The sequence below is a fragment of the Colius striatus genome, chromosome 1, assembly GCF_028858725.1.
Source record: "Colius striatus isolate bColStr4 chromosome 1, bColStr4.1.hap1, whole genome shotgun sequence".
In the NCBI taxonomy this organism is placed as follows: domain Eukaryota; kingdom Metazoa; phylum Chordata; class Aves; order Coliiformes; family Coliidae; genus Colius; species Colius striatus.
Window position 1 is genome coordinate 130,951,392 of NC_084759.1, and position 13,348 is coordinate 130,964,739.

Here is a 13,348-nt window from a genome sequence, read left to right on the forward strand (position 1 = left end):
GAATTTGAGAACTTGTATATTCCCATTGTCCGCGCATACTTTCTCCCTAAAACAATGCTCTATTACTGTGTTGAATAGTATTTCTTAAGAGACAAGAAACTGGGAGAAGTCATTGTTCTACATCTAAGTGAATATAAGAATATCTATTCTCTAGGGAGTTACAATATTTTGACAGTAGGTTTTGGGTTGTTTTTTTGTTTGGATGTTTCTCCTGTAGTAAATCTCAAATAATATTTCACAGTGCCTTGAAAGAAAATGTATTTATGACTGGTACAATCTGTAATTTAGACAAGTTTGGCTCCAGACTTCAGGTAACATTAGAGGATACAACAAATATTTGTTAACTAATGTTTTCCATCAATAACTTTAACTAAAAGGACTTGATTAAATGGCTGTTGCAGCATCTTGCTTCATTCTGCGTTCAGGCAACAAGGGTCAGATTCACAGTTTCTTTGTTGGTCTTTGGTGAATGCTCTTAGCTAGAAGCACTGCAGATGACTCAGTGCATTAATTACTAGAGAAAATACACAGGGTATGACATCTTTTATAGAAGTCAAAAGCCAAGCTGTGGCTCTGAACTTGTTTCTAGGTCTTATTGATTTGGTACCAAGTGTTTACAGCAAATGAGACACATTTGCAGATGTGGACACAAATATGAACTTTAGAGATAGCTTTCAGCATTTAGGAATTGATTTAGAGTTCTTGCATGGGCTTGTTAACTGTTTTCACAAATACCCTTATAAACATTCTCTATTGGCCAGTCTTGATCTTTATCTCCAGCTTAGGGAAATCTATGTGCTTTCAGCTTGGACGGAGGCTCCTTTTTTGTTTTCTATATCCAAAACCATTTGGCCTCTAACCGACTTTTTCTTTCCTACCTCAGATTCAGCTGCATTGTAATTCAGCTGAAGTTCCATAGTCATGGTTGGGGTTTTTTTTTCCCTCTTCTTGAAATTTTAATAAAAAAGTTTTTCAGTCTCTTGGCAAGTTGTTCCAAAGAGGGTTGTTTTTTACCAGGAGTCGTTCTTGGCTTTCATATTGCTCTGTTTGGTGCACTCTCTGTATATCTAGATTTAGCACTGATACATTTCTTCTTGGGACTGTCTGGATAGAATATGTGTGTATGTGCTGTCAGGCAAACCCATGGTAGAAATCTCTACGATCTCTGCATGCACAGCAGCCTCAGTGCTGCTGCTGAGCAGTAATTCCACCCAGGTGTCCCAGATGGTTGTAATAAATGCTTGAATCCTGCCCTGAGAAAATTTCCAAGTGGAGAAAATATGACAAATCCAGAAAAGTCTGGACATAGGCAACTCTACCTGGAGTGAAATGATGGAATATACAGAGATGTTATGTCTTGTTCCTCATTCTGTAATAGTGACTGAGGTTTTCTCTATACTTCACCAGTATTTCTGAAATAAGTCTTCACTTCTGAGATGAAAACTTCAATTTGGTGGTAACTATTACCTCAGAAATAAGGGAAAAATCTCCTTTTTCTGAACTTAATACGTGCTAGAAATTAGTTCAATGTTTAACCTCCAGTTTAATGATGGATTTTCTTCTGGTGACAAAGTCCCCTGAAGGACTTGTGTTTCTGACCTCTGCAACAGATTGCCATTTTCTTCACTAGTCTATCATAGCTGTTCATAAGACCTACTCTGTTAACTGGTTTCCCGGAGTCATGAAGGTAATGCATGCCTGGGCTGGAAGGTAGAAAGGGAAAAACTTTTTAAACTGGTAGAAGACATGTTCTGACATAAACTCATACTTTAAGAGGATTGCTTGTCCTTCCTCCTTACAGTAGAAGCACCAGAATTTTGTCTGTGCAAATAGATCGATTTTGAAGGCATAAGCAACATGTTACATGTCTGACCATTTGCACAGGCAAAAGCCTACCCAAGAAGCAGCTGTAAATCAGTTTAGTTGTGCATAGAAACTATGCCATCACCATAGGGGTGGTGGAATGAATCGTTGCAAATATGAAACAACATCTGTCTTAGAATGGGGTATGGAAATTTAAAAAACTGAAGAGTTTTGAACAGATTTCTCAGTTAGGTGACTCAGTGTTCACAGTCTGTTCCTTACTTTTTAAACTTTGTTCCTGAGCTACTCCAGAGTTCTTTCCAGTGTGTGTCACACACCACAAGATTTATTCACATTCCAGGTATCCCACACTTTTTTTTTCACAGAATGAAAAACTTAGGGCTTTTTTTCCCTCTGTCTTTCTCCCTCCTTCCTCAAATCTTTGTCTATTTATAAATTGCACAACTTGGCATGGAAGTGCTGTGACCGACATGCAGGCATAGAGTTTAATTATCAATTATTCTTTTTGATGTTGTTTTGGCAACCAGACAGAGGGAAGTGTATTGCAGATGTCTGGTTGAAGTGTTATATGGGTGAAGCAGAGGGAACTGAATAAATATTTTCACTATATCCTTCTCAAGACTTTGTCTTCTAACTCTACCATGCGACAGAATATGCTTCCTACAGGTGGTTGGTGGTGGTGCAGTTTTTTAATGCAGTTTCAGATTATTTGCTTGATTCTTCAGCTCCTGAAGAAGTTATAGATTATTTGGCCATTATTTCTTTCCTTAAAGACATGTTTCTTACCCAAGAGAACTTAGCGCTTGGTAGAAGACCATTTTACTAACATCCCAAAAGTTTTCCAAAGTGAATGACAAAAAATTTCACCTTGTACAGTAACAACACCACACAGCACAAAATGCATAGCAGCAGTACACATTCATTATCATTTGCCTTCTGCTTTGGATGAGAACTGCTGGTCTCGTTGCATATGTTTATATAAAGGCACATTTCTCTACATTAGAATACAGCTAATGAGGAAATAATGCTTATGCATTGCAGAAGTCATACTTTTTTTTTTTTTGTGACACTGCAGTGCCACAGTTGCACTCGGTGAGCATACTTTGGAAAGCATTAGTCCTTAGCTTTGTCTGGGTATATGTGAACTGGCTATGAGTTAGCTACTGAAGCAGGACAGAATTCTCATCTCAATTCTCCTGTTTTTCCTTGGCAGTGTAAATCATGAGTAATTTCTCAAGGATGATAAAGTGTGACTGGTTTTATCCCAATGTAAACAAGAAAAGATGCCAAGTTCTTGGTGTAAATATAGACAAACTTGTAAAAATTCCTTTTCTTGATGTGCATCTAACTCTGCCCTACACATTTTCTTCTTTTCATTCGTAACAATCACCCTATTTTTTTCCCTTTAAAAGTGAAAAAATAGAGAGAATAGTATGTTCACATTTGAGAAAACATATCATCCTGATTTCAAAGTGAAATACCATTGCAACTTGCTAACATGAAATTATTGAACTTGAATAGGAGTGGAATGCTTTCAAACCTGGTAATATTATGCTGATGTGCATTTTTAAAGAGACTTTTATCAGGATACTAGAAGGAAATTCATCTCATGGTATTCTTAAAGTCTGATCCAAAAATCACTGAAACCAGCTGTGACTGAAGTAGGTGTTATCACAGGTGGTCACAGGTGTTTGCAGAGATTGGATGCTTGTTCAGAGCAATGGGACAATAGTTTTTGGGACATGTCAAAAAAGGAAGGAGTATGTCCGCATCCTGTATTTTTCTAGCTTGATAAACTCAGATGTAACTATATCATCAGGCTTCCAAGCACTGTCATTGCTGCTTCTTAGATTATTTCACTTTCTGGCCCATTGGTGAACTGAGCTTGGGCACAGAAGTCTTAATTTTTTTCTTTTTTTTTTCAAAACAATTAAGCCACAGAACACTGTGTCATTTTCGTCTTGGCAACTGCTTTTTACCATGCTCCCAGGACACTGTTGAATTCTTTTCACTTTCTCTTGGCATGGATTCAAATAGCAACTCTCTGCTTTGTAGGTTACAGATCACATTTATCACTGGAAGGCTTCATGATTCTAGAGGAAGCCTCATGAGCCATAAGCTTCTGCTTCATTGACCCTGGTCTTTAATGATTTTGGGATTTGAACACTTTTTTTGTGCTAATTTGTGGCCCTTTGTCAAAACAATAGACAATTTTTAAAAGCTCAGATTATGTGCTATTTGTCATGTCTGATTTGACCTGTTTGGAACACTGTACTTGCTCTGAATGTGTCCAACTCTACAAATAAGGAAGGTGTAAGATGACAGATAATCAGAACAATTTCCTCCTTCTTGTTCCTTATTGTTTGGATGTATTCAGTGATGTTTGCCTTACTGTCAAATGCAAGGTCTGTCACTTCTCAGTTAGGGAAAAACTTGAGAGTAAATGAAATCTCTCCTATCTTGTGCTGCTCCAAGGCCATTGCTGCTATATGTTGAGTGACACAAGAAAAAAAATAGGATATTTTATTATTTCTATGTTTTAATCCAGAATTTCCTGTTTCATTTCATATTTTAAAAAGGTATTTCAAAACAACTGTGAAAATAGGGAAAAACTTCCTCCTAAAAATTACCTCCAAAATTACCTGGCATATGCCAGGTTACAGGGTAGTCCCAGAGTATTCAGATTATATTTGCATCATAAATATTTACATTCATAATTTTATAAGATTTACTGTATCTTGTAATATTTCCTTATATTCTATGCAAATGTGATAGTTCTTTGTCACAAGATACTTAGAAACTATACTATGGTGTGAATGCAGTTGCTAAGCTGATAAATATTTTTCTTTAAGATTGATTACTGCAAATAGTATTCCCATTCTGACTTGTGCAAGTTGTCTTCCTGAAACATCAAAGAATTACACAGCTAATTAAGTTATTACCATTTAGGTCACTCTGTTATGATTCTACTTGTGTTGTCAGGAGCTTCACACATCTGTCTGTTGCATATAATAGCTTTATAAATGTCAGGTATAGGGGCTGTACTCCTTTCCCAGAATATTCCTGAAATTTCTCTGGTTTTTTTGCTGGGTCTGCAGGTAATGACATTGCCCTATACTGTAGATAATGTTGTCTGTGTATCATCTTAAAGTACTTTAGTTCTGTTTTCCCTTTTATGACTGCATGTGAATAAATGGGGTTATTTAGACATAAGCAAATATAGACGTTTATGTAAAGAAATACTGAAATAGACATGACTGCACTGCCTACTTTCCTGTGTGAGAGTCTAGGAATGTGAAGTTAACTGCAGCAGTAATGTCATAAAAACAGCAGAAACTGTAATAATAAAAAAAACCCACTGTTGCTACACTTTTTCCCTTCATCTGAGCTGGAAATGACTGTGGAGGCTTGTCTTGATGTCCCATGGCTCCTTGTCTTGGTTTCACTCCTGCCCCTGTCTCTCTGTGGCAGGAGTAGCCTGGCTGTGGGATATAGCTTCTGAAGTAGAGCATTTCTGTTTTGCTTATGCTGCTGAAAGGATTTGAGCTCAGCTCTACAGACATGGAAGTTTTTCATTAAATTCTGTCAGAATAGAATTATATTTGTTAAAAGAAGCCCTGGACCTCCACAATTAACCACTTAACCTCTCAAATTAACCATTTAACCATTTTCATTAGGAATAATTTATATCTAGGGTGCTAAGCTTGGATGAAATTTTCGTAATATGTGTTCAGAATCCATCTCAAAGTGGGATTGTGCTCAGCTTTTATGAGGAGTTAAGTCATACCTTTCTTTTATTAGACATGTTATCTTAGAGTTCTTCTTTTTCCTGCCACTACAGTGTGAAGGTATGTCTCACTATTTCAGATGCAATGTGATGCCCTGAGTGCTCTCTGCATAGCTTCTTTCTGTCCAGCATTCCTCCATCTTATTCTTTGGCTTGTGAAATGTTTCTAACCATGTTGTTTTTTGTCTAATTTAGTTTCATTTAACTGACGATAAGTTCTTGAACTTTCTGAAGCTCTGGGTGTTTTGCAATATTTGTAATCACACCTAACAGTACTTTGGAATGATCAGTGATTTTCATCTATGTTTAGTTTACTTTTTGCAATGTGATTCACAAAGATGCTGGACTGAATACTAGCACATATTTATCAACATTTACAGTGAATAGTTCCTTGGGGTAAAAATTGTTTTTTCAAAGCAATTGTCCAAAGACTGTTACTTAGTAAAAAACATTATTTCTGAAAAGCCAATGCTAAGTGTGCAAGTGATCCTCCTTTAACAGCAACTCAAGGTTAATAGTCTTTTCAGATATCAGAGGATGTTGTCAGTATATTCCCATAGATGTCATTTCCATGTCTCTCAACAAATTAAACCAAGAGGACTACAGAGGCAAGAAATAATGGCATATCTAGATACTCTTCTGAGGACTTGAATCCTTTCCATTGTTTTCTGCTAAGCATTGGTTTGATATTCTACTATGCTTGATGGAAATAAAGAATATTTGCCTGACTGCATTTAAGAGATGTAAAAGCTGCAGCCTTCCCTGAGCAGATATTATGTACTATGTTGACACAGGACTGTCTTCAGCTTCTCAAAATGGAAAACCTTAAACAATCCAAATCACTGTCTTTGTTTCATTATACTGACTTCAAGATACTCAGGGTTTTCATCCATGTCTTTGACATATTTTAGGTTTCAAGGATTGTTAATAACATGTACAACACATTTGAAAATTATAACCTCGACACACTGGATTTTTTTATTTGTTTTTACTTTTCTATTTCAGAAAGTATTTTGGAGAAAAGATAGGACTTTATTTTGCATGGCTGGGTTTATATACAGAATTCCTCATTCCGTCTTCAGTAGTTGGGATTATTGTATTTCTTTATGGATGTATAACCATTGAGAGTGACATTCCTAGGTAAGCATCTCTGTGATCAAGAGTTTGTTATTTGAAAATTACAAGATTGTGCTTTTTGTTTGTAATCCATAGTGAGAGTTGGTTTTAATTGTTTTTAACATGCCTGAGGAGGACCTATGTATCATTAACAACAGTGAACATTATAAATACACATATATTGAGTAGATAAGACATTTGGATGACATTTATTTGTCTGTTCAATATTGGAGATCTTGAAACAGAAATGTATAGTAAGTCTACTACACTATTCAAGTTCTTTTTTTTGACATCTTGTTGTGTTTTATGAATGCATATATCTTTATGCTTAACCAGAAAGACATCATGCAGAACTCACTGCAGTTAATGAAAATACAGCATTCAGTACTCTTGGATTGCTTTGTTCTTCTTAGTCAAATCAGGCTATTTGCACAAGATAAACAATAGTTAACAGATTTTACATATTTGGTATCCAAGTATGCTCCCTCTTGAGAGTTACAAAAAAAATGTTCTGTTTTGTGCTGTGTCCAGAGGATGTTACACTAAATAAAACCTGTCACACTGACACAGTGATGTTAATGTCAGCTTTTCAGTGGGAAAAAAAAAAAAAAAAGAAAAAAAAAAGAAGTATTCTTCCTCTGTTACTTGTGTTTGACTTCTGGTGGGCACTGGATACTGTATTACTAGTAATGCAGGTCACATTCTTTGTGGCAGCTCCTGTGTTCTCTCAAATAAATTGGCAACTTTTAAAGTGGACCAGTGCTCTAGGACATTATTACTAATAGTTACACGGCATCTAACAACATAACTGAGTCAGGGTTTTTTTTCTTAGTCGGATCCAAATGAATTTTGATGGGCTGTGCTTGCCAGTGGGAAAGCTTGTACTGACATTTAAATATTAGATTTATGGCTAAAATGTATCTGCAGCACCCTCTACTGCCTTTTGAAATAGAAGAGAACATTACTTTAATAGTTTGATAGCTGGGAACAGCTGTATGCCTTTCATATTATATAATATTAACCATATTGATACTACAGTTTGAATAATTCCTGTTTTCATTTGAAGTCACAGAAAAAATACTATTTAATGATGGTTAATACAGGAACTATTATAATCACAATGTGTCAACTCTCAATGAAGCAATGTTGCAGGTCTTTCCTTAGCTCACAGTCCTCATAAGCAAGGACACTTGAGCTTTGAACTACTCAGTTCACCTGAGTAAGACTGTGCAGGTTTGCAGGTCTTTCACACCCAAAACTTATGAGAAAATATGTCAAAAAGGGATTGGTTAGTAAGAGAGATGGTGATAATGATTTTTTAAAAAGATTTTTAGAAACTTGCTTAATACATAACAATAAGACTAATAATTAAACGATGACTTTAAAGATTTAAAAATCTGTAAATCTCTTACCTCACATTTTCCAGAGGACATCTGAACAAATGTAATAAGCTGAGGGAAAATAAATTTAACTTAACATCTGAATATATGAGGCAGAAGTAAAGCTTTCTATTTTTTTTACAAGATCTACTGCTGGGGGAAAGCAGAAGTGAAGCTTTCTAGTTTTTACAAGATCTCCTGCTGGGGGAAAGGGAATTTTTCCCCTATTTGTAATTTTGGAAAATTAAATTAGCACTATAAACTAGAAAAACAATGAGCTATGGGGACCAAGAGTACTACATCCATACTCAGCATTCAAATTTGAGAAGCCTGAAATATAATGGTATCTGATCTCCTGAAACCACTGTGCACACGACTTCTGGACACCTTTAGTTAGTATGGGTTCCTAAAATAACTACTCACATTTGGAGAATTTATCCAAAACCTTATGGCAGACAGTGGTACAGATGAGAATTGGTGTTAAAACTCTGTGCTGGAAACACTCCTCGCTCCCCTACCCCAAACTACTACTTAAGAAATAAAAAGCAGAGTAGAAGTGAATCTCAAAGTAAATGTTGTGCAATATAACATCCTAGCTAAGAATGAGACTCTTGGCTGGCTCAAGACTTTTAAATTCTGCACTCATAGATTGGTTTATATCAAAACCTAGCATATCTTGCAAATGACATGACATTTATTGTGTCAGCAACATAGACCAATCAGCATGTGCAGGTGCTTATTCTAGCCTTTATGCAGACTTAGATGGCCAAATCTGACACACTAAACAGGATGGTATTCAATGAGAAGTTTTATGTCACCATTTTAAAAATATGTGTTTTGTGAAGGACACTTGAGAATTCTTTTTTGTGAATTTAAATCTGGTCTGTGTCAAATCACGTAACTGACTGTAGAGGTGACAATTTCCACTTTGACTGTGTCTTTATTTTCTTTTAGTGTGGTTAACCTGTCTTCAATAGTGAAGTCTTTACTGGTTCACTAATTCAGTGTGGTGATTAGTTCAGTTGCTGTGTTGCATTGCTTTTCTGTAGATAAGGTGTCAACAAGCAGTTTTGAATTCCAACTGATTGCAACATGACTTGAAGAAACACACAACTTCTGTTCTCTGCAAATGCATGCCACATATGTTGTAAATAGCTTGGAATAGCTATGATGTACTGCTTGATATCACTGTTGTACATGTCCCTTTTCTGAGTCATAATACTCTAAGAATATGTGCATTTGTAATTCGTAGTAAAGAAATGTGTGACCAAAGCAATGCCTTCACAATGTGCCCCCTGTGTGACAAGTTTTGTGATTACTGGAACCTCAGCTCTGCTTGTACTACTGCTCGAGCTAGTCACTTATTTGACAACCCTGCCACAGTCTTCTTCTCCATCTTTATGGCTCTCTGGGGTGAGTATTTTTTTGCCTGTTAACAGTGTCATTTTATCTTTGGACTCAGGAGATAAGTGAGGGCTGCAATATGCAGTAGTAGAACATATAATATAGTTCATATAGATATATAGAATGCATATAGAATATAGCTTGAATGTGATACCTATGGCTTTGTGAAACTGGCAAGCCTCAGAAGGCCAGTGACAAGCTGGCTGTGCTGAGCCTGAACAAGGCAATATTACAAGGCTTTCTGCTGTCAACAGAAATCTTTGGAATAAACGGAGAGAAGTTGGGTAGTTCAGGGAAGAAAAAGGTGTCCTTTCTCCCTCTACTACCTTGTTTACCGGCATTTTGAATCTTTGACATTTCTTACATCATTTTTCTTCATTTTCCATTGATGTAGCAAGTCCCTTTAACACTTGCATTTTGGACCAGAATGTATTTTGGGGATTAATATAGTGCAGGCAACAATGGCAATATATAATTTTACATGTATATCTAATTATATGAGAGAACATAGATAATATATAATATCATATGTTAAATATAATAATATACAATATAGTATATATTGTATGCTATATATGATGATATATGATACCTTCTATACTACACATATATACTAATACTCTCTCACTGAGAATACCAAAGCATTTCATGAACACTAATGAATGCTTTGTAACATTATTGTTTCTGGCCTCACCCCTGAAAAGTGTACATACTGTGCATGCATGTATTATTATCGGTGTTATGCCCTCATTCACTCTGGATCTTGTTTCTTGTGAAAGTTAAAGGTGTAATTGTTACTCTAAAATCATTTTTACTTCCCTACTCAGTGTTACCAAAATAAAATTTTCATTCTTAATATGACATCAAGCAAATATGTTATTGTATTGTAGCAATCCTTCAGCAATTGATGTTATACTTTAAAACCCTATTAAATGTTATACTAAGTGTTATAAATTTAAATAAAATTTGAGCTTCACAACTGGTTTTAGAAAGGACTGATTAGTGGATTGGTGTTGGACACGGATAGCACAGGGGTTTTAAAGAATTTGCAGATAGAATAGATCATGGAAGTAAGATTTGTTTACCAGTTCCTGGAAACCAGAAGTTGAAGAATATGTAAGCACTATGAGAGAAAGATACTGCAAAACAATGATTAATGTAGAGACTCTTACAATGACTTATATTCCTACTTCAGGTTGATGCAAATTACAGAGCTGACTGGCAGATAAATGTCACATTCTACCTGCTGCCATGAAACATATAACACACTACCTTGTCCAAGTTTCTATGTAGCTGTTTGGATAGTATGTGTATGACTGACCATTTATTTACTCTTCCATAAGTAAAATGATATGTTCCTGACAGAGAATCTGTACTATAAACATTTCCATGCAGCCTCATCCAAAACAATTATATTTTTTTATCAGCAATGCCTTGTGCAAAGCAAAATGTTGATACATCCTTGTGCTGGGATAGAATCTCTAAAGAAAGAACAAAAAGTTCCATATACATTGCTTTTAAAATAAGACATATAAAAATAAAATTCTTTCTGAGCTATAGTGTGTTCCATGCCCCTCCAAAACATATTTCCCATAGATTGGAAAAGTCTGTTCTTGGGACCATGATAACTGAGCTTGTCAGTGCAAGAAAATACAGATGTCATATGCAAAGAATAGCAAAGTGAAATAAAGTATCCCTCACTAACTCTGCCCATCTTGCCTAGAGAATATTAGATTACACCAAATATTGCTGTCTTACTACTAGGAGACTGTACTGGTTATTTTTAGAGCTCTTTTTGATGAATGACAGATTTCATTCACACACCTAATCAGCTTGTCTAACAGTATCTTGAGTAAGTATTGCCTGAATGTTTCTTCAGTTTTGTTTCGATAGTATAGTGATGTGGAAACTGACATATGACTTAAAATTGTATGCTTAAAACAGGAAAGTATAGTAATTTGGACTGACTTCATTTAATGGTGATGTTGGACACAAGTTTTTCATCCTCACTTGATTAATTCTGACTTACTATCGTTAATTATGATTAATGTCACTGGTGTTCTGGGGTGCTGAATTACAGCTGTCAGATGTGTTTATTAGAAGGAAAGTGAAATATAATGGAACTGGTTTTTTTATAGTGTAAATCAGTCCAAATGTGTTGAGTTTAGAACAGTTACTGCATGCACCAAATAAGTTCTTACAGAGCTAAATGAGGAAATAACTTTTGGAATAACAGGAAAAAATGGAATGAGTAATAACACTCCATAAAATAATCAAATGCTTTTGTATTTAGGATATATAAAACCCCCTGAGTTTTTAAAACACACTAAACATAGCTTTTAAAAGTCCTCTCCTCTGTGAGGAAGGAAAAGTGAAAGCAACTTAATTCCTTAATGTCATGATTTACTTTCAGTGTATTTTCAGTCCTATGTTTAAATTATATTTGTTTCTTCCATGATGGGAGAATACCTATGCAGAAAATATTTGCAGTTGTCAGAAGAGATTCTGTCTTGTACAAATCATGTTAGTTTAATAGTAGTCTAAATTTCCCAGCATTATCTTACACCATGTGTAAGATAAGTAAGGTGGATCTAATTCTACACTGCTATGTATTGTGCAGCTATCTACAAGATATTCAAAGTAAAGTAAATGCTGCCATGATCCATCTCCTTTTCACCAATGGAAAAGATGAAGTGAAGCATAAGAAAATGGAAAACAGTGCCCACAGTTATTTAGAGCAATAACTTTTATTGGTATAATGGGGTTTTTTAGTTGGTATATTCTGCTTTAATATTGACATAGTCATTTGCAAATGAGTGTCCACAAGTCAAAACTAATAAGTGCTATTTCTAATAAATCTGCAAGTCCACAAATCAAGAGCAGCTAGGCAAAGATCTAGAGGAAACAGTAATTATGAGAGAAAGGACAGGAGACTGTAAATGTGAGAAAATAGTACATCTGTTCCTTCATATTGATGAAAAAGGAAAAGCAGAAGACCAGACTACTGACTAGTCTTTTTAGAACAAAATCACTATGTCTATGCAGAACAAAACTGTGCCATTATATTTCAGAAGAATATTATTTTCTGCAAATTACTGAGAGTCTTAGTTTATGTATACTTATCAATAATTTATTTCAGTAGCAGTCTACACCTACCTTCTTCACATCTTTCTGACTGATTAGGATCACAGAAACAGCAAAATCAGCTTGGCCAATTAGAATGTTGCAGATTAGTATTTAGACTTAGATTTTGTTTCATTATGTTTTGTACTCATGTATTATAGAACAATTCATGATAAATTTAGAGAGATGATATTCTTGTGGTGGATGCCAGCAGATGGGAGTTCAATATCATTCTCTGAAAAGAACTTACCAATGCCTTTGCACAATCCATTCTATATCTTTCTGTATTTTATTTGTAAAAAGACAGTAATTATAATTTCCGTGCTTTGCTTGTGTTGTTTCTTAAAATTTGGCTTGGGGCTGTTTCTTAGTGTTTATTTATAAAAGACCTAGCATAATGAGATTCAAATATCAGGTATCTCTTACAAGTAATCAAAATATTCATCACAGTGCATTCTATTTATAATTTAAATATTATTTTTTTTCTAAAGCTACTATGTTCCTTGAACAATGGAAGCGTTTGCAGATGAGACTGAGTTACTTTTGGGATCTCACTGGACTGGAGGAAGAAGAAGTAAGTTTCCTCTCTCTATGCTAATTTACTGTATAAATTATTCTATATCTGAAGATATGTATTGATATTTATATTTCTCAAGGGTGTTCTCCAGTCTAATGCGGTTCATAGCTTTGTTTTTCTAAATGGCTATAGTGGATA

The 13,348-nt window shown here is 35.2% G+C and overlaps 1 protein-coding gene across 1 annotated transcript in view; it reads left to right on the forward strand.

Moving 5' to 3' along the window:
• The window catches only part of ANO2 (anoctamin 2), a 185,868-nt gene that overhangs the window by 62,865 nt on the left and 109,655 nt on the right, over positions 1-13,348 (forward strand). The window contains exons 11-13 of the mRNA XM_062007412.1: positions 6,617-6,751; positions 9,359-9,519; positions 13,125-13,207. Of these exons, the coding sequence (XP_061863396.1) occupies positions 6,617-6,751; positions 9,359-9,519; positions 13,125-13,207 (379 nt within the window). The remainder of the gene's footprint in view (positions 1-6,616; positions 6,752-9,358; positions 9,520-13,124; positions 13,208-13,348) is intronic.